The 22,355-nt window shown below is 43.4% G+C and overlaps 1 protein-coding gene across 5 annotated transcripts in view; it reads right to left on the bottom strand.

Annotated features, from left to right (window-relative positions):
- The window catches only part of FAM177B (family with sequence similarity 177 member B), a 47,068-nt gene extending 28,507 nt beyond the window's left edge, over nt 1-18,561 (bottom strand). Inside the window, exons 1-5 of one of the 5 annotated variants that reach the window (XM_004751445.3) lie at nt 18,261-18,509; nt 14,679-15,031; nt 14,329-14,395; nt 11,816-11,913; nt 9,866-11,540 (exon numbers count right to left, since the gene is read on the bottom strand). In XM_004751445.3, the coding sequence (XP_004751502.1) occupies nt 11,358-11,540; nt 11,816-11,913; nt 14,329-14,395; nt 14,679-14,852 (522 nt within the window). In that variant the 5' untranslated portion in view covers nt 14,853-15,031; nt 18,261-18,509 and the 3' untranslated portion in view covers nt 9,866-11,357. Of the gene's footprint in view, nt 1-9,865; nt 11,541-11,815; nt 11,914-14,328; nt 14,396-14,678; nt 15,032-16,291; nt 16,448-18,260 lie in introns of those variants that run through there. The other 4 variants (XM_013055553.2, XM_004751446.3, XM_013055551.2 and 1 more) reach the window with 4 other exon arrangements.
- Nucleotides 18,562-22,355: the final 3,794 nt, after the last annotated feature.

Below are 22,355 nucleotides of genomic sequence, written 5' to 3'. Positions count from 1 at the left end.
GCCCCATGGAAGGCTCCCTGCTGAGCAGGGAGCCTGTTTCTCCCTCTTCCTTTGCCCCTCTGTCCCACTTGTCCTTGCTCTCTCTCTCTCTCTCTCAAATAAATAAAAATGTTAAAAAGTTTTAATTAAAAAAATTAAATAAATAAAAATACCATTTTCCCCTTACAACAGAAAGCCTATGTATAAATATAGAAGGAATAATGGTACTAGAAAAAGTCATGAGTTGCCAACCATCAAAGTAATAATTTATTTAGGTAGGTGGTAAGGAAGGACATGGGGTAATGACAATATTTTTTCTTGATCTGAGTTTTGGTGATATGGGTGTGTTTAGTTATGACTAATTATTGAGCTGACGCAAGTGAACATCAAAGCTTTAATGAATCACCCAGTTTTAATTTTTTTTTTATTTTATTTATTTATTTGAGACAGAGACAGTGAGAGAGAGCACGGGAGAGGAGAGAAGGTCAGAGGGAGCAGACTCCCCATGGAGCAGGGAGCCCGATGCGGGACTCGATCGCGGGACTCGATCCCAGCACTGCGAGACCAGGACCCAAGCTGAAGGCAGTCCCTTAACCAACTGAGCCACCCAGGCGCCCCAATCACTCAGTTTTAAGTCCCAAGTTGAGCTTCTCTGGGAAGCTGGCCACATTAGTCCTAGGGTAGTACAACCCCCTCACCTGGGAACTAGAAAAAAGTAAGGGACAAAGCAAACGAGCAGTGTTTAGAGTATGTTAAAATTTGTGAAAGAACAAAACAGACACATAAAGTTAGTTATGAATTGTCATTATTCAAAAAAATTAGTAACAGTGGTTGTCTTCAGAGAGGAGAAGCAGGTCTCTTCCTTATAACTTTCTATACCTTCTAAATTTTCTACCACGTACATCCATTGCCTAGTCAAAGAATTAATAGAACAAAGAGATTCATAATGTATTGTTAAACAGAAACAATATACCATTACAATCCCATTTTCATAAACCATATACTTATGGATTTTAACCAAGAATTTGATTTTATTCTCCACTTTATATAGTTCTATAACATTTTTTTTAAAGATTTTATGTATTTATTTGACAGAGAGATCACAAGTAGGCAGAGAGGCAGGCAGAGAGAGAGGGAAGCAGGCTCCGGGCTGAGCAGAGAGCCCGATGCGGGGCTTGATCCCAGGACTCTGAGATCATGACCTGAGCCGGAGGCAGAGGCTTTAACCCACTGAGCCACCCAGGTGCCCCAGTTCTGTAACATTTTAATTTTTCAATGAGGTTATGGTTTTTAACTAGAAAAGAGATTCCCATTTATAAAATATGTAAAGAAGCACATTTTGAAGTTGAGGGAAGGTATTTGGGGTCAGTTTCCTGCTGTGCAGGGTGCATTTCGATTGAGAAAACACGAAGTGTGAGAAAGAAGCCAGCCACAATTAAATACGTGCCCTGTTGTTATGCAAGCATCAAACAGCGCCACTTAACATGATTAACCAATACTTGTGTCATGGGACTTCTACCAAAGAGGATTCATAGTGTTTTCAACCACTTTTAAAGTCAGATATTTCTGTTTCAGGAATACAAGTTTATCAACAATTTAGAAGGTCATTTTCCTACATTTCTCGGCTCTTCAAGTAGGATTGAAACTTCTGGTTGTTTGCCAAACAGTCTACACCGGTGAAAAGATACCAGCCGTGAGGAAATCACTAATTTCAGAATCAACCAATGATATATTCATTAAATAAATGCTCTTCGTACAGGTAAGTTTACTGCTTTAAAGCTCTTTAAAGATGTTTAAAAATAGAGAACATCCAAATCACAGTCCTTGGAGTCTTCTGATCTAATGAGGTAGATAAAAACATACTCTAAAAAAACCCTTTAATCCATATTTAGGAGTCATATATTTAGGAGAAGCTATACAAAATGTGAATATCTATAACTGGGGGAACCTGTTTCTTAAAGAAGAATTTGGTGTAAGAAAATCTACCTTGAGTTTTAGCCAAAGGAATTCAGGTATTGAATGGACAAAAAGACTTGTTCATAAACAAAATCTGTAGTTATTATATTTTAATTTAATGAGCATTTATTATGGTCTCAGTGTGCCCATGGAATGACAGTGTTGTTATATAAAGATGATCCTTTACAAGAGTCGTGACCTTCGGAGTCCTGAATACTCCAAAACTTGAAAGCAATTAAAATGCCCTCAGGAAGTGAATGACAAATATATAATAAATAATCTAGACAATGGAATATTATTCAGCACTAAAACTAAATGATCTATCAAGCCATGACAATACATGAAGGAAACTTAAGTGCATATTAGTAAATGAAAGAAGTTAATCTGAAAATCTTCTTACTGTATGATTCTAACTACATGACTTTCAAAAAAGATAAAACTGGAAACAGTAAAAAGATCAGTGGTCATTGGGGGTTAATGAGGCCAAAGGCATGAAGAGGAGGAGCACAGAGGATTTCTAGGGCAATAAAATTATTCTGTATGATACTGTAATGGTGGGTACAAGTCCTTATAAATTTATCCCGACCCACAGAAGGTAAAACAAAAGTGAGTCTTAACATAAACTGTGGACTTTGAATAATGATGTGTCGAAGTAGGTACATTAATTGTAACAAAAATTTCACTCTGGTGGGGGTTGTTGATAATGGGGGAGGCTGCCCAGGAGTAGGGGCAGGAGGTGTACAGGAAATCTCTGTACCTTCTCAATTTTTCTGTGAACCTTAAACTCCTAAAAAAAATTTTTTTCTCATTTAAATAAAATTTAAATGTGTTTAAATATGTGAATATAATATTTGTTGACTAAATGAATGAATGAACCTAGGATAATGCAGCCACCCCAAAAATGATAAAACGAGTATGTTCAGTGTTGGTTTTGTTTTTAAAGATTTATTTTGTTTTTTAGTTTTGTTTTGTTTTTAAAGATTTTTTTTGTTTTTAACGATTCATTTTTTGTTTTTAAAGATTTGTTTTGTTTTTAAAGATTTTGTTTTGTTTTAGTTTTGTTTTTTGTTTTTCAAGATTTATTATTTGAGAGAGAGCAGGGCCGGGGAGATAATCCCAAGCAGACACCCCACCGAGCATAGAGCCCAATGCCGGCTTGATCCAGCAACCCTTCCTCACCCCGTCCCCCTCCCCCCCAACTCCCAGATCACACCTGGAGTGAAAATGAAGAGTCAGTTGCTGAACCGACTGAGCCACCCAACGGCCCCTACACCCTGTTTTTATTTTTTGCTGTTTCACCACTCTGTTCTCATCAACGAGAGCCAGAATCTTCGTAGGGACAGAGTGCCTGGGGACAGGTGCCTTAACTCATGCATGTGGCATGCAGCTCCGGGGACCCAGGGACCTGTTACAGGGCACCACCAGAAGCCTGGTCATGGGAGGTGGGCTGCTGAGGGCCAAGGCTTCTTCCCGATCCAGGCCCCAGATGCCCGTGTTGCCCTGAAGCCAGAGCCGGAGGACACTGCTCTGCCTTGCCAGCACTGGCCTGCGCTACACAAGGAAACCCTCTGCTAAGAGACACCTGGGAGGGGGGTCCTGGGGCTCTCAGTCAGCTCAGGCCCTGAGGATCCTGGAGTCCCCAGATAGAGCCCCATGTGGGGCTACCTGCTCAGTGGAGCATCTGTTTCTCCCTCTCTCTGCCCCTTCCTCCGCTCATGTTCTCTCACTCCATTACTCTCTGTCAATTAAATAAAAATCTTTCAGGAAAGAGAGAGAGAGACCCGGGAGCTGTGATTGATGGAGAAGCCCTGGACCCCATCAGGCAAGCCGTCCAAAAGTGGACTGACTGTTGCGGGTTTTAAGGTTCCCTCTCAGAAAGCTTTTCCACTTGGGAGGAGGCTGTGCAGATGGTCCAGGCCAGGGGCCCTCAGTAGACCCTCGGAGCAGTGATAGCCTTCCTCGCACCTCAGGGTAGCAGGTGACTTGGAAGGAGGCAAGTTCCCGGAGAGGCGAGTCGCAGCAGCTCTCTGTCAGGATGGAAGGCACCTTCCTGATTCCAAGTTCTAAGCTACACAAGTGTGCATATTCCCCCTGGCGGGAAAGCTGGAGGGGTCCCGACTGCCTTGCCAGGTCTGGGCCTGGTGCTGCCTCCCTTCACTAAGAAGCACCTGAGAGCCTGGATTACTGGTAAATCCAGGACCCCGTCAGGCAGCCAGTCCAAACAGGCACTGTCACCAGTTTAAAGGAACCAGTTCAGAAAGATTTTTTATGGGGGTGAGAGGGAGGGTTGCTTCTGCCCTGGAGGCTATGTTGGTTATTTTGGGACCAACAGAAGCTCCACGGGCCTGGATGGCCCTGGTTTCACCGACAGGGGCTGAAGAGGTGCTCGGTGTGCATGCGCCAAGCGAGAAGTCCTGATAGTGGGTGGCCTGGAACAGGGCATATGTCTGGACAAACAGGATCACCAGACAGAAATGCTGGGGGTGCAAGTCATCAGCCTGATTCCCAGGGCTTCCCCACGCAAGTGTGCATCCTCCCCCTAGAGGGAAGAGCTGGAGGAGTCAGGACTGCCCTGCCAGGTGAGGCAAAAGAGATGGTTGGGACACCCTCCAGTTAGAGGCACCCGGGAGTCCGGATTGCTGGAGAACCCTGGGAACCCCCTGGGCAACCAATCCAAATGGAGGCTGAGTGTCCCCATAGTAAATCTGCCACCTCAGAAATAACTTTCCATCAGGGCCCCTGGGGAGTTCCGTTGGTTGAGAGTTGGACTCTCGATTTCAGCTCAGGTGGTGATCTCAGGGTCCTGGGATCGAGCCCTAGCTTGGGTTCCACACTCAGGGTAGATTCTGCTTGAGAATCTCTTTTTCTGTGGGCTCTTGCCCTCCCTAGCAAGGTAAATAAATAAAATCTTAAGGCAGGCAGGAGGCAGGGAGGGAGGGAAAGAGGGTGGGAAGGAGAGAAGATGGCAGGAAAATATTTTCCCATCTCGGGCTCCCTCCATCCTGAAGCCGTTCAGGTGGTCCGGGGGCCTCTCAGAGCTCCTTGGGCTTGGAGATACCCAATCAGCCCCAAGTCGTCAGATAAAGTGCAGACTGCAGATTGGCAGGTCAGGGTAACCAGGGACCTGGAACAGGGCAGATGTAGGGAGAGGCCAGGCCAAGGAGCAGGCTATTTGGAGTACCTGGCATCTACCTAATTCCAAGCCTTATCTTCCACGAGTGTGCCTATATCCGCTGACAGCAGAGCTGGAGGACACTGGACTGCCTTGCCAGGGTGGGGCCAAGATGACTGGTTGAGGTATCCTCAAGACAGCTGGAAGCACTGGTGGCTGGAGAGGCCCCTCCCTGCTCCTTGGGGCCTGGTGCAAGAGAGAGATTTGTGCTTGAAGCTCCTGCACGGCTCGGGAGCAGGGGGTCGTAAGGCCCATCCCATGCCCTGGTACTGGACCGGGACCCAGTTCAGGAGAGCAGAATCACAGTTGTGAACTCTTGGGGGAAAGTGTGCATCTGCCAGTGTCGAAGCTCGCACTACACACAGGCTCCTGTTCCCTCTGAAGCCAGATGTGGAGAGAATCCCAAAGCCTTATTTGGAGGGACTGCATTGTCTTTGAACGAGCTACCTGAGAGCCCTTGCTTATGGATAACTTGGGTCCCCATCAGCAGCACTTTTAAAAGGGAATTGACTTTCACACCTTTGTAGCCTCGGGTCTATATCCTGTTGTGGGGGTATCCCAGGACAATATCCAGGTGGTTGGAGCAGCCATGGCCTCAGAGGCTTGGAGGGCCCAGCTGCCCAGGGTCTGCTGAAGGAGTCTGTGCTCTATGTGTGCCTGCTGGGTAGTGGTTGCTGGAGATCTGAATCAGTGTTTGCCTCCTCTAAGCAGGAGAATCAATGGCTCAGGCTTTTGAGGGACCCAAGGCATCTGAATAACTCCAAACCTTAACCTATCCAATGGTGCCTTTTGTTCTTAAAGGCAGATCTGGTTGGGTTGGGGGGAGACTTGAACATCTGTCCAGGGCTGGGCTTAGGGATACCTTCTATCAGAGACACCTGGGAGCCGTGGCTGCCCGAAGGCCCGTGCTGCTGGAGTCCTGGTGCAGGAGGAGGAGCTATGCATGTGGGTCCTGGCAGCTCTCTGAGCAGGGGGATATACCAGCCAGGGTGTGACCTGTAGCCACCAGGACTGAATTTGGAGAAACGGGGAAGCTGTGGTTGGTTCTTGGGAGACACTGGGTCTTCAGAACTCCTCTCTTCCTCGCTGGCTGTTTGCTCGAGACTTCAGTTCTTTATCAGATGGACCTATCCACAGGCTGCACAGAAGTACTCTCAGTGGGCTCTCCCCAGAGTAAATGGGTTTAAGAAAGAGACCAAAACAGAAGCCAGTCTCTCTTACAGTTATCTCAGAAGGGTCACACCATTACTTCTGACATATTCTGTTGGTCACATAGATGTCCCTGGTTCAGTGTGGGAAAGGCTACAAGGGATGTGAGTACCAGAAGGTGAAGATTTATTGGGACCCTTTGAGAGGCTGGCCACACAGTCCTGGGAGGCCTGAGAATTCAGCTGTCTGGAGTTTAAGGCCAAGGGGAGTGCAGAGATTTTTGTCTCTTTGATTGATAGCCCTAAAACAGTAACTGGTCCAGGGAAGATGCCCAATTAATATTAAAAGAATGAGTTAATATTAACAGAAATGTGAATTTATCTTGCAGCCATAGCCTGGTAAGATCTGGGCATTGGTTCCTATTTGCTTTCCTTAGGATTTTTAGTTCAAGATTTGCTTGATTTGACATGGTCACTGACCCTAAGGGAAGGCGATCTCCATTCTTTCAGAAGAAAAGAAAGATATATTGAGAGTATACTATTTGCTAGATAAAATTCAGTGCTGCAAATATTACACTTGGGTTTGCCTAGCTCTCTAGAATCAGCACTAAGTGGATATCTTCTAGGGCGCCGTTACTTTTTAGGGAAAGTTGAAGAGTTCAAAAGAGTCCATCATGGGGTCTGTTTTGAGGCAACTTTGCAAATAAAGCAGGGACCGGGTTTTAGTACCCTGACACCTGACGTACAAATAACCAGTGCTTACCTGGTAGGGTTAGCCACTTTTTCTGCATATCAGAAGCTCAGGTTTACTTTATCTTGAAATTGGACTAGCAGGGCCTGTCAGATAAAGAGCTAAGACTGACCCCTTAGTGGAGATAAGCCGTTCAGACTCCTTGAACTCACATTTATCAGTAATAATAATTATAATTGATATTATAGTTTAAGTACCTAATGTGTTTTTTCTCAATTTTCACATTTATCCTTAGAATGGTCATGGGGTGTGTCTGCCTCGTTCACTTTAACCCTCTTCTCCTGAGATTCTTGTTCACCCGGAAGTAAGTCCTCTGTTCATGTTGCTGCTACAGGACCCCCCTTCCCTGGTCACAACTGATTGGATGATGGATGGTCACCTGAGCAAAAAGGGCTAATCAGATTCTATGTCCTGTATGTCTGGAATTGGGACTAAGAGGCAGACTTGAACAGGTGAGTTATAAAATGTTATCGATTTGACACCAAAAGCAAAAAGAGCAAAAGCAAAAGTAAAGAAGTGGGACCACATCAAACTAAAAAGCTTCTACATAGCAAAGAAAACTGCCAACAAAATGAAAAGACAAATGGGAGAAAATATTTTCAAATCACGTATCTTATAAGGGTTAATGCCCAAGATATATAAAGAATTCATACAACTCAATAGCAAAAAAAAAAAAAAAAGAATCTGATTAATCAAAACATGGGAAGACAATGAATTCTGGAACACTGAAAAGAAATTTAAAAAAATAAAAATAAAAAACAAAACAAAACAAACAAAACAAAACAAAACAAAAGCATGAGAAGAGCATCTGAATACATACTTTTCCAAAGAAGATATACAAATGGCCAACAGTTATATGAAAAGCTGCTTAACATTCACTAATCATCAGGGAAATGCAAATTGAAACCACAATGAGATATTACCTCATTCCTGTTAGAGTGGCTCATATCAAAAAGACAAGCAAAAGCAAACGTTGGGGCACCTGGGTGGCTCGGGGGTTAAGCCTCTGCCTTCGGCTCAGATCATGATCTCAGGGTCCTGGGATTGAGCCCCGCATTGGGCTTTCTACTCAGCAGGGACCATGCTTCCCCCCCCTCCTCTGGCTGCCTCTCTGCCTACTTGTGATCTCTCTCTCTCTGTCAAATAAATAAATAAAATCTTTAAAAAAAAAAAAAAAGAAGAAGAAGAAAAAGAAAAAGCAAATGTTGGTGCAGATGTGGAGAAAAGGAAACATTGGTGCATTCCTGGTGGCAAAATATATTGGTGCAGCTACTATGGAAAACAGTACGGAGATTGCTTAAGAAATTAAAAGTAGAACCACCACATGATTCAGCAATTCCATTCATGGGCATTTATCCAAAGAAAAGGAAAACACTAACTCAAAAAGATATATGTACCATGTTTACTGCAGCACTATTTGCAACAGCTAAAACACAGAAGCAGCCTAAGGAACCATCAGTGCATGAAGGGATAAAGAAAATGTGGTACACACACATACACACAAAGTGGAATATTATGTAGCCTTGAAAAAGGAGGAAATCTTGTTATTTGCCACAACATGGATGGACCGTGAAGGCATTATTAAGCTAAATGAAATGAGTCAGATGAAGAAAGATAAGTACCACTTAATCATACTTATATGTAAAATCTAAAAACCAACCAACCAACAAAAACAAATAACAAAAATTCAAACTCACAGATACACTGAACAGATTAGTGGTTGCCAGAGATGGGGCATGATGGGTGGGTGAAGGTGGTCAAAATGTACCAACTTAAAGTTATAAAAAATAAGTAAGTCATGATGATGTAATCATACAGCATGATGAATATACTGTATATTTGAAAGTCGCTAAGAGAGTAAATCTTTAAAGCTCTCATCACAAAAAAAAAAATGTGTAACTGTGTGGTGGATGTTAACTAGACTAACTGTAGTGATCATTTTATAATAGATACCAATATTAATCATTAGGTTGTATACCTTAAACTAATATAATTTTACAGGTCAGTTATATCTCAGTAAAAAATAAAGATTACAAAATAAAAGAGCTATGGAGTGATCTTTCTTCCTCCTGTAAGAAAGATGAGAAATGTTTCCTGAATTTGTTCTAGACCTACTGAAGTTTATCTGCTGTTGGGGTCCATGAGATACCTCAATATCCTTCCAAAAAATTCTTTTTTGTTGCATAAACTAGTTCAAATTGAACTTGCTGCCTGTCTCAAATCTGGTTTACACATAGGAACGTTGTAAAGCTGCATCACTTGCACAGGGCCACTGAGGTACAAAGGGGCAGCATAGCTGAGATTAAATCAATATCATAACTCCTGAGCCCATCAGTTATCCCATACAACCACTAGGAGAAAGTGTTTCCCCTTCTCAGCTGTCCTAGGAGGCTCACATCCCTTAAAGCTGATTGTGGCCATGTGACTTTCTTTGGTAGAGGAAACATAATCAGAGGTGACACGATTCATTCTCAGTGGGGACATTGATTGTCCATTCCATCTCTGCTTCAGCAGCCCTGAGCACATCACAGTATGGAGGAACCATAAGATCAAAGACACATGTACAGGGGCACCTGGGTGGCTCAGTGGGTTAAAGCCTCTGCCTTCAGCTCAGGTTATGATCCCAGGGTCCTGGGATCGAGCCCCACGTCGGGCTCTCTGCTCCACAGGGAGCCTGCTTCCTCCTCTCTCTCTGCCTGCCTCTCTGCCCATTTGTGATTTCTCTCTCTGTCAAATAAATAAAATCTTTAAAAAAAAAAAAAAAGACACATGTACACTGGGCCAACGCTCTGGGAAGCCATCTAAACTGACAGCAGACTTCTCATGAGAAAGAAATAAGCTTTTGTTGTTTCAAGCCACTGAGCTTTAGAATTGTTTTATTAGGCAACAAAACCTGTCTTATTCTCATATATCCAAACAACAACACCTTATTCCCAAGGCTGCCTTCTCGATTTCCTATCGAATCGATTCCAATTTCCCATTCTCCTAGAGCTATTCCTTCAGTTACATATGCTGCATAATAAACCCCTCCAACACTTAAAACAGTAATGATTTATTCTATCTCGTGATTCTGCAGGTTGACTGGACTCAGCCACGGGGTTCATCTACTCCACGAGGGATAACAGAAGGTCATTTTTTGTGGCTTCATTTGGTGAGGAGCTTGGCTGGGACTGGAATGTGCAAGACATTCTTTCATCCTTGGAAATCTATTTCCACATGGCCTTTCATTTAATAGTGAGAAGTCTAGCCCAAGCTTCTTTACGAAATGGAGTTTCTAAGAGGACAGGCTCCCATTCACAAGTACTCATCAGGCCTCCACTTGATCACATTTGCTACTGTCTCATTGGCCAAATCAAGTCACATGGCCAAGCCCAGCATCAAGGTAGCTGGGACAGTATCAGGGCGTGAGTTTGAGAAGCCATGGTTCTTTAGAGACTTTCAAGGTAACATTCTATAACAGCCATTAATTAAGCATTACTGTTGAATATTAACAGTTTTAAAAGTGGTTTTGCTTTTATTATCTCATTTTTGTTTAACAGTAACCCTTGAGGAATAAATATATGCCACCCCTATTTTGCAGAGAAGGTGACAAGTGCTCAGAAATCTGGACTCCTAAAATCACACGACTAGTAAATGGTAGAGTGGAGACGACCTCCCGTCTTCTTAGAGCAAGTCCTATGACTTTCTATAATATCATAGCACAACCTGTGATATCGAGCTACGACTTCCAGGTTTGGTCTTTCCAGGTTTTGAAATTTTGCTGACAAATTTTTAAAAAGTATTTTTTAAATACTTTTTCTAGAGCTTGGATTATTGTTTTTAATTGTGTGTGTTGGGGGGGAAATGCATCCAGTTATCAAAGACTTTGATATATTGTAACAAAGTTACTAACAATGTTAGTTTCTTGTAAAGCAAGTCCCAATGAAGCCAGAGGAGCTTCTGGAAAGCACACACCTTAGATCAAACCCTGAAAGAGGACTTACTTAGACTTCATAATGCCAAAGTGACTCTCTTCTGAAGAAGAGAGCTTCTTTTCTGCACCCCAGCCCCATGACGAAGAGTTTTAGTCCAGATCCAGGTTCCTTAAAGCATTTGCATTTCTGGGCAAACACCAGTAATAAGAGATGACTAGCAAAATTTCCATTATGACTGGGCAGAGGAAGGGGGTTGACTTGGGAGGCTTATAAAATTGAGAAAGCATCCATAATTCTCATTACTGCTTATAATCACGGATGCTAGAGAATAAATCACAAGATTAAAATCAGACCTGGCTCAGAAGCACAACCTGTGTTGCCATGGTCATCAATGGCAGTGGAACAGACATTCAGAGGAACTACAGCCTCGGGGCGCATTATGGGCTGAAATCTGCAGCCACGCTTTCCCTGGATGAGACACTCCGCTGAGGAACACCCTGGACAATGTCTTGTCGTCTGGTTCCATACTCTTGGCCCCCAGCCTCCAGGTGACACTTTTCATTAGGAACCTTGGCTGGCTGGGTCTTAGATCCATTCCCTTCACTTTCCTTGTCACTTTCCTGGTATGGAGAGAAACACGGAAAATTTAACTGCAAACCAAATACCTCTGAACTGCCCCTCTTGCAGAGACACCCCCATACGAAGCTTGTTTATTTAATGACTCTCAGGCTTCACGTTCAGTCAACTTTTACAACCCATCTCGTGACATTGGAACTTCACACAAGAGAGGCAGCTACAAAGTATCATGGAGGGAAATTGTACATAATTTCCAGGTGGGAGAGTAATTTATATGAAGTGGAAGCAACCAATCTTCCCCCATCAGGAGGTCACATACCTTAATTTGTGTCTTATAGTACTCATTCAACACATACTGATATTTGGGTTGATTAAGACCAAAGAAAGTAGCAAATCTTTCACCAAGGAATTCACATGCTAAAAGAAAGAACAAGCACTTGGGTAAGTTGAATTAATAACTAAAACTTAGTGTCAGTCAAGGGGTAAGAGTTTAAACTTGCCTGGAGGAGATCTATTACTACACTTAACTGGAAGGCTGATGAAAGATTTCAGTTGCTCTGGATTCTCAAGAAGTTCTCGGACTCAGAAGGACTTGTTAAATCTTCTATCTTCCCATGTGATTACATCTAAACTATCCTTTCCAGATGGGTGTGTCGGGAGAGATTTTTCAAAATACTTACTACTCATGGCCAACGTTGGTGCTAAGCAATCACAGTAGATGCTTTGCTTGTGAAAGGTAGAGATAAAGGTTTAGCATTAATAGTGGTTTCCTGAGGGTGTCTCCTAGAAATGTTTCCCTTTAAAATTGTAGGAATTCTGACACCTCCCCCCGTCCCCAGTGACACAATTTTCTGATCCCCATGACTGATTTCCTCTTTTTGAGATGTTGCTCATAGAACACATCGGAATGGGACTCTACATTTTTTTTAATGTGTTTTATCTTTTCAAAAATACTGTAGTTCTTGGCTTTCTGAGTGGCTCAGTTGGTTGGGCAACTGCCTTCTGCTCAGATCATGATCCTGGAATCCCAGGATCAGGTCCCGCATCAGGCTCCCAGCTCCACGGGGAGTCTGCTTCTCCCTCTGACCTCCCCTCTCAGGCTCTGTCTCTCTTTCAAATAAATAGATAAAATCTTTTTAAAAATACTGTAGCTCTTTAATCTGTTTGCTTGCCACCATGCATGGTATATGCATATAAGAGAAGTTTCTAAAATATTAGATTAAATCTTGGGAAGTTTTCCTGTTTATGACCTACTAGAATTTTAGATTGAAAACACTCATTACTGGTCCATCTGGGTGTCAGCTCTATCCAGAGTTTCTGTGTGGAGACCAGGGTGCTAAGTGGTTGCATACTCATGCTTCCGCTACCACCTGGAAGCCCCGCACAGATGCCCTTGAACGCTACAGTTCTGCTTGGAACCTGGAAGGCAGCTTGGTTCCCCTTGTGTCCTGTCCTTGCCATCCTAAGTCACAGCCCAGCATGGAAATCACTGCCTTCCCTGTTCACCTTCACGTTTTCATATCGCTGTACTGGGTTTTTCTTTTTCACCTGATTTTATCTCCTAAGGTTTTCTCCCTCCAAAACATTTCATCTCTTTAAACGGTCTTTCCCCAACTAAAGCACAGAGCTCTCCGGAAGACAGCATATATATTCTGCCAGTATGTTATGCTTGAGGCAAGACTAGTATCTCACCCAGGTTCCCAAAGTAACTTCCAAATCCATAACTGTCTACCCTGGTGTGAAAGCACTTGCTCCTTTAAGGCTCATACCATCTGACTAAATCACCCAATCACTACTTTTTACTGTAATTTAAACACTTCCCTCCCCTCCCCTGCCCCCGGTGACTTTCATGGTCTCCACGCTGACCTTAGCCATACTTTCATAGCACTCTGATGGTACTGCCTCCTTATGTCAGCATTACTGAGTTTCCCCATTGGTGGTCCCGATGCTCCTTCGACCCGGCAATGGTGGCAACAAATTATAATTATAGGCATGTTTACTGGCCTATAATATCCATCGACCATTGAGTCCTTTGAAAGCAAAGACTGTCATTTGTTTTCATGTCCCAGGGACCCACACAGTGCCAAACACATACTGTCACTCAATAAATGTTTGTTTAATGAATGAATGAAGATCAATTCTTCAGAGCTATAGCTATACTTCATATTTTCTCACATTTTTTAAGTTGTTTCCTCCCTGTTGTCCATACAAGCATAGGTGAGTTAGGAGGAAATAAGTAATAAGGTATTGCCAATTGGGCTCTAAAGAAAATTGGTGAATATCAAGGAATATAAGATTTAGTATTTCATCTGTTATAAATAGCCACGTAGGGCATTCACTGTGTCCCTGGGAAGGGTCAATAAAGTTCTTATTCATAACAGAGTGCTTATGATGAGGGACCTTGGAACTGTGCCATATAACAATAATTAAAAAAAAAAAAACTTGGAAGTTTATTCAGAAAAAGAGTCAACTGGGGATGGGAGAGGTTATTGCCTCCAGATATTTGCAACTCCGTCCTGTGAAAGAGGAACCTAGGCTTGTTTTATACGGTCTTAAGAAAGACCCCTAAGATCCATGGGAATAACTTTAGAAGAAGACAAAATAGGAGGCAGAATTTAGTAAAAAGAATTGGAAAGAGGTGGGAGGGTCTGCCTAAAGATATGAGGTTCTATGCCTTTGGGAATGTTGAAGCATAGATTGAGAACCGATCAAGTCCTTCCTCCAGGATGCCACAGAGTGAAATAAAACTATTGGAAGCCCTAACTCTGAGGGTTTGTCAGTCCATCCTTGAGTATTTAGGACAAACAAATAAAGGGCATTGGCAGTACTTACCAGACAATGAGGTGCTTGCTATTTGGCCTGCCCAAAACCATAGATAGGGACCCCATGAAAGGGTAGACTGAAAAAGAGAGAGAGATCAAATTAGAGTAATTATTAATAGGAGGGGTGATACAAAGTGTTTCATGTAGAGGTTTCAAATGCTTTCTAGTATATTCCATTTTCTTTCTCATAAAGGAGAAATCCAAAGTTACCAAAATTATGAGCTGACTATAAATGGATCTAGAAAACAAACTAAGGGGAATAGGAGTTAGCTTAAAACTATATTTTCTACAAACCTTTTCTGGCTTAATCTCTCATGCACTCAGTCCACATGTTCCCCAATATTGATACTGTAAGCTTACAGGATCATGTGTTGAATTTGTTTTCTGTCCCTTTTTTTCTTCCTCTTCCTCCTCCTCTGTGCTATACTCTTCCATGATGTCTCCGTCAACGAAATGGATAATTCTTTTGGGAGTAGCTCCTTTGGGAGATCCACTCTTCTCTAATTCGGACTCCCAGAAATTGCCTTCTTCCATAAGAAAATAAAACAAGTAGTGAATTAAAAACCAGACACCTTAGGGCAGGTCTCCTGGGCAGAGTTTCTATAGCTGAGAGGTATTTGGTTGTTCTCAATGGGTAGTAAAGCTAGAGACTTCAGATATAATCACAGCTGTGATCTCATCAATTCTTCAAATCCAACAAGGACTGTCCCGTTCTGTATCAAAATGGAAAAAATTTTATTAGTAGTGAAAATGTGAACTTTGAGTCTCCAAACAAAAATTTCAACAGGGTTTCCTTACCCCTTATTAATTACAAAACCAACAAATACTAGTAGAAAGAGTCCATTAACCTGTGGAAATTTCCTAATTATTTCAATAAATAATGAGAGGCAATATATGCAGTGATTAAGAGAGCAGGCTTGGCACAAAGAAGAAAAAACTGTCAAGTATACCTGGTAAAGGACTTCTTTCCAGGATATGTAAAGAACTATTACAATTCAATAAGTAAAAGACAAACAACTCAATTGAAATATGAGCAGAGAGGGGCTCCTGGGTGGCTCAGTTGGTTAAGCATCTGTCTTCGTCTTGGGTCATGATCCCTGGGTCCTGAGATTGAGCCTTGCTTTGGGCTCCCTGATCAGCGGGGTATCTGCTTCTCCCTCTCCCTCTGCCTCTCCTCCCTGGCTTGTGTTTTCTCTCTCACTCACTCACTCTCTCTCTCAAATAAATAAATAAAATCTTAAAAAAAAAAAACCTATTACTTAGTATCTCTGTGCCTTGGTTTCCTTATCTATAAAATAAGAATAGTACAGTTTGAATGTATGTTTGAATATAGCACCAACCTTATAAAATGAGAATTCAATGAATAAAGATACACCATGGAATTAGAAAAATTTTTAGCAAACAGCAAGTGTCTCAAAAAAGCTAGCTTTTAATATGTGTATTATATACACATATTAGTGTATATATTAGACACTATTCTAATGTAGTAACCACACTATTGTCTTAATTGGTACTTAATATATTTTAAGATTTTATCAGCAAATATGGCAGACTGAGCTGACGTGAGTGACTCCTTTCTGGTTCCAAATACACAAGATTAAACAAATAAAAATATTAAATCAAGCTATACTAAGGCAAGAAGAGAGAACAGACAGTCACTGGAAAGAAGGAAGCCTAGGTATCTGCACAAGAAGGAACTCAAAATCCTAAGGGTGAGCGAAAGCTGATATGATTCCTGAGGGTTTCAGAAATAGATAAAGGCACTGGGGCTAAAGTTTTAACACGGGTGCAGAGAGGAGAACCCAAATCACAGATCCTGTGAGAGTGAGGAGCCAAAGTGAAACCCCTGCACGAAGCCAAGATAATAGTGTACAATGTTACCTATAAAACATGGACTAGAAGAACTGCCTACTGCTTTACAAAAGTGGCAAAATAATTTGTCATCTCCTGGCAATGTGGGTAGAAATAGTCACCTGAAAAATACTGGAACCGCAGGCCAGTACCAAACACTGGGTGTGGCCAAGTTCATAGTCCTCCTGTGGTATCAGGACCCAAAGTGAAGCTGCAGGACACCTGGGTGGCTCCGTGGGTTAAAGCCTCTGTCTTCAGCTCAGGTCAGGATCATAGGGTCCTGGGATCAAGCCCCGCATCGGGCTCTCTGCTCAGTAGGGAGCCTGCTTCCCGCCCCCCCTGCCTGCCTTTCTGCCTATTTGTGATTTCTGTCTGTCAAATAAATTAATTAAATCTTTGAAAAAAAAGTGAAGCTGCAGGGACCAAAGGCGGGGGAAACCCATAGAACTCTGTTGGAAGCAAGCACAAAGCCGCCCTGAAGGGAATGGTCAGCAAGACAGGGTACGCTGCCTCTCCGCTAAAAACAACTCTTGCTGAGGAGACACTTGCAAAAACTTACAAATCATGGGAAGAAACCAATCCCAAAATGGGGAGAGTCTTCACCCAAGAGTTAGAAATACTAGAACAACACAAAACTTGAAAATGAACGTTTCATATAGCCACAGGGATAAAGGAAACAAAACATAATATCCCAGAGGAACAGGTGATTTGAAGAAGATCGGAACAGAAATTCTAGAAATGAAATATATAGTCAATATAGGATAGGTTGGATGTAGATTGAACAATGAAGAAATCTCTCGTAGCACAGCATCAAGCGGTATATATTCCACCAGCATGAAAGGAAAGCTTTGAGATGAAGGATAGTTGAGAAAGTCCAATACCTAGTGATTGGGAGTCCAGAGAAGTGAACAGAAAAAATGGAGAACACAATATGTGAAGAGGTAATGGCTATGAATTTTCAAAATTTGAAGAGCAACATAAATCCTCAAATACAGGAAACCTAAAGAATCCTAAGAAGGGCAAATAATAATGAAATCAAACCTAGATCATGGAAATTACTGAAAATCTTAAAGGTTACAATACACAAGGCAGATTATTCACAACGGTGTAACAGACCAGTTAGACTAGTGGCTGACATTAGATCAGCAACAATTGAGACCAGAAATATGTATGTTTATGTATATATGAATATTCATATATTTATGTGTTGAAAGGGCCAGGGGCAGTCTGCCCCAAATAGGTCACTTGGGCATACTGATTGTTTTAAATAAAGGTTACTCAAGAGCCAAACGGTGCGAGAAGGACACTCAGAACCTCGCCTGAAAGCAGGAAACCTATGTGAAAGGGACCCTCCCTGGGTACCAGAGGTAGGAAATTTAGACCCAAGAAGACTGTAGAAACAACCCTCGTTGCTTTTTACTGATTCACTATCCCAGCCCAAAGTCTGTTCAGAAGTCCATACTAATTGAAGCTCCGAAAGTTTTGTTTGTTCTGTGAAATCTTCACAGCTCTATCATCTATCGTCTCTCTGTCTAAAAAGTACAAAATCAGCCTGCCTTGGGCATTTCTTTGGGTCTCAATTTCATTATCGGGTCTCTCTGTGCATGTAATAAAACTTTGCTTTTTGTTTTTCTTTTCTCCTGTTCATCTGTCGTTTGTAAATTTAATTCTTTGTCCAACTGGAAGACCTTGAGCATAGAAAAAATTGTTCACGCCCTTCAGTATAGGCGAAAAGATCACCAGATCTTAGTGGTACAGTGCTGAGTTTATGTCCTTGGCGAAGGTGCGTGTCGCACAAGGCCCGTCGAGGGTGAAATCTGTCATCCGCAGCTCGGTGATGGGAGGTGACGGGATGCCCGCCCAGCACAGGGGCTTCTAAGGAGACTTGAACGATGCGCAGGGTTTTCCCTGCCTGACTTAGTGACTGCGTCACAACAGAACCTTAGCAAGAAATAGGAAAAGTTGTTACTGTTTAGTTTCTGATGCCAAAGAGCAGCAGAAAGTAAGCATTTTGATTTGGTGTTTAAGACCCAACTGTTAGTGCCATGAGAAATAAAACACATCCTACAACAATAGTCAAAAGCAACTCACCTGCCTTTATCCCTCTGCGTTCCCTTTCATTGCTTTTACTCAGTTATGTTTGGCTTGCAAAGTAGTACAGAATTCGGTGCTGGAAATTGTTCGGGAGCTTGTGAGTCAGTGAAACTCGGCGGAAGCCATGCGGAGCCCTCGACTCTTCTGACGTGGACTTGCTCTAGTGTGTGTCTTACAGGGTGCAGCGTGTTTGATTTGTGGGAAGGTCAGTCCCGTGACACACACTGTGTTACAGAAACCCAGTTGCGGTTATCTTGCCCAGATTAGAAGCATCTAAGGATCTTTTAAGAAATTCTAAGGGCAGAACACACCCTAGACCACTTTAACCACAATCTCTGTGGGTGCGACGTGGATACTGGTTATGTTTGAAGCTGCTCAGGTGATCCCACTTTGCAGATAAGCTTGGGGACCTGTGCCCAAGGAAGCAGGAAGAGATTCAGCAATCTGGTGTACATTGAGCTCGAGCCAAGACGTCTTTTGTATTTTTTTTCAAGAGGGCTTTTTGTTTTTTTGTTTTTGGAACAGTCCCCCCAACCTTGCTCTAACTAAAAAGCTTAAATATAAAAAGTTTAAGAATAGCGCCTAGCAGTCCCACTATCATTTACTGTACTTCACTCCTCTGAAGACCATCTCCCAGTACACACATTTTCAAACCAAGTGAAGTAGCCCATCACCCATATTCCTGGCTAGTGTTACCTATTTTACAGATTCATGATAACTGTTGGCTCTCTGATGAAAATACTGGCTTGGGTTCTACCTGATAATAGTGTTGAGAGTTAAATAGGCATTTATAACTTTCAGTTGAGGGAGGCTCAAAGGGAGGGTAGAGAGAGAGAAGGAGAGAGAGAAAAAAAGAGAGAGACTTAGCTTACAGTTGATTTAGTGAATATTTTTCTGCCACCTAATGGACTTTTTAGGATGTGCTATTCAAAATTACCCAAGAATGTGGAATCTAGGGGTGCCTGAGTGGCTCAGTGGGTTAAAGCCTCTGCTTTCAGTTCAGGTCATGATCTCAGGGTCCTGGGATTGAGCCCCACATCGGGCTCTTTGCTCAGCAGGGAGCCTGCTTCCTCCTCTCCCTCTCCCTGCCTGCCTCTCTGCCTACTTGTAATCTCTGTCAAATAAATAAATAAAATCTTTAAAAAAAAAAAAGAATGTGGAATTTATTTATTTTTTTAAGATTGTATTTATTTATTTGAGAGAGAGAGAGAGCACATGCCAGGCGAGGGGCAGAGGGAGAGGGATAGGTGGACTTCGAGCAGGAAGAGGAGCAGGGAGACCAATGAGGGACTCGATCCCAGGACCCTGAGATCATGACCTGAGCTGAAGGCAGAAGCTTAACCCACTGAGCCCCAAGGCGCCCCCGGAATCTACTTATTTTTATTTACAAAACTCTTGGGAGCACCACCAACTTCACACCATGTACGCAGACATGGGTGTTTTGCAAGTGACCTTTCAGAAGGCCAAATACTCCCTACAGCATGCTTTTTCCTCCATTTCATTCTTATGAGAACCTCTACTTCTTTCTTAAAAACCCTAAATCCAGTTTATCAAGAATTGTGCCTCAGGATATAATTAACAGACCATACAATCTCCCTAATCTTTCAGTATTGGAGTACCTCTAGGCTCAGTGATTTCATCTGTTTTTATCTATTCGCAGATGATCTTACCTGGTCCTATGCTTGTAAGAATGATCTACACACAGACTTATAACCAGCAGTGCTATCTCCAGGTCAGACTTTCCTTGGATCTCAGGTTCATAGACCCTTCTGTCCACGCCACATGGCTTCTTGGACACCTGATAGACTGCTCAGCCCCGACAAAACTGAATCTTTGCTCACACTCCAGGGCACTCTCCTTCCTGCAAACCCCCCCGCCCCCCGACACACACTCCTCTCTCTTCTGGGAGTCTTTCCATTTCAGAAATTCTATTCTTCCAGTTGTACAGACCGGGAACTTTGGAGCCGTTCTTGATCCTTCTCGTTTAATCACACTTCCCATTAAGTCCGTCAAGAAATCCTCTTGGATACTTCTGGAATCCTCATACCACCCCTCCAGGCTGGTCTGGGCCATCACTCCTCAGCTTAAAACCCTCCAGGGGGGTCCCCCCGGCACGTAGGGGGAAAAGCCCAAGTCCTTATAACAGCCTGCAGGGCTGTAGCTCTGGGCCCCCATACTTGTCTGCTCTCATCGTGTGCTGCGCTCCCCTTCCTCATCCCACTCCCACACACTGGACACGGACTCCGGGCGGCACCTTGTGCCCGCGGTCCCCAGGACCAGTCGTCCCTCCCTTGGACTTTGTTCCCTCACTGCCTTCCCGGTTTTAGTGCGAATGGTCTGCTCTGAGCTCCTCGGTCTCTGGAGGCCCCTTCCCGTCCCTTCCCGCTGCCACCACCACTCAACAGTCTACCTCACTGTTGGGTCTCCTTAGCCCTCACCCTCATGGAACATTCCCTGTGTTCCCCGGGTCTCCCTCTGCCCTTCCTCCCCGGGGTCCCCCGGCCGGAGTGGGAGAGGCTCTACCTGCGAGCTTCCGGCTCTGCCTCCCGCCCCCGCAGAGACGGGGCTGGAACCCAGTATTTATTTAATAAATGAACCGTATGTTCAGATCATTTGAACAGGTGGGGAGAGGGATTAGGTAAGAGGTTGAAAAAAAAGGGAACAGACTTGTAATTGGCTTTATTTCTGAAGCTAAAATGGCTGCCTTTTGTTTAATATTTTTCTCATTACATTTACGCATGAATCATTTCATTAAGTCCTTCACTGAAATGCGGCCCTGTAATCTGTGCCTACAAAATAGCAAATACAGACTCGGCATTTAACTTCAGGAAGACATCGAACCTAAGACTACCAGGGGCTCTTCCATTTTGCACTCACCAACACCTGTTTTCGTGAACCGGGTTCAAGTGCACGGGACGGTCAGTTCCGCAGGAGCTACCGGGCCCAGGGCAGGGACTCCCAGCTTCCACCTTCCCCTCTTCCCTGGGTTGGGGGGTCTAAAGGTCAAGCCTCCGGTGGACACGGGCCTGGGACGGCCAAAGCCCCACTTGGCAGAGTGGAATTGGCTTGCCAGTGTCTCACCACCATTTCATGGGAGAAGGGCCCACTCCGTTGTGTGTGACTCACCCTAGAGCGGGGAGCAGGCAGGGCTGAGCGAGAAATTCTGTGGACTGAGCAAAGATGAACACATGGATCAGTCAACCACTGCTCCCCTGAGAACTGCTGACAGAACATTCCCTGACAGGATTTTTCTATCTTTATTTTCAGTACTGAGCCGTGGATCAAGTGACATGACTGATGGGCCGGTGCGATTAGGGCCTTTCTCAACCTTTTCTATGTCAGGGCAGATGATGTAGGGAATTCTCTGAAATTCTAGAGGTGACCAGCCAGGGAGCTCCAGCCGCCTTATGCTCTGCCCAACTGAGAGGCTGAGGTGGCTGAGATCAACTAGCTCGAGGCAAACTACTTGGGAAGCTCAAGAGAACAAAACCCAAGGGGCACCTGGCCGGGTGAGTTCAAGCCCCATGTTGAGCGGGTATAGCGATTACATAAATAAGCAAAACTATAAAAAATTTTTCTTTAGAGAATAAAACTCAAGCTACCAGTGAACAAACATTCTCTCTAGGGAGCACTCTGAATGACAATATGAACTCACACCTACCTCGAGCGTATCAAAGGTTTTAGATATATTGAATTGCATTTCAGTGATAGCTCTGGCCTTCTGGGTAAGTCGTTTTTATTCTATAATTCACAGTAGGCTCCCCTTAATTTAGTCCCTTCAGTTTACTAAAACATTTTAAAGATAAAGATGTAGGCGGCACCTGGTGGGTCAGTCGGTTAAGCACCTGCCGTTGCCGGGGTCATGATCTCAAGGTCCTGGGATCCATGCTCTGAGCTCCCCGTGGGGCTGTGCTCAATGGAGAGTCTGCTTCTCCTTCTCCCTCTGCTCCTCTCCCTGACTTGTGCTCAAATAAAGTCTTTAAAAATAAAATTAAAATGTAAATTCTAAGCAAATTACTCAAATATCAAGCCTTTAGACACAAAATTATGCTAAGCCAGATGACATTCCAAGTTTTCTTTTTAAGATTTTGA

This window comes from Mustela putorius, unplaced genomic scaffold (genome assembly GCF_011764305.1).
Source record: "Mustela putorius furo isolate JIRA1106 unplaced genomic scaffold, ASM1176430v1.1 tig00000508_pilon_pilon_pilon, whole genome shotgun sequence".
In the NCBI taxonomy this organism is placed as follows: Eukaryota; Metazoa; Chordata; class Mammalia; order Carnivora; family Mustelidae; genus Mustela; species Mustela putorius.
Note: the sequence above shows the minus strand (reverse complement) of the source record. Positions and strands in the feature narration are given on the sequence as shown.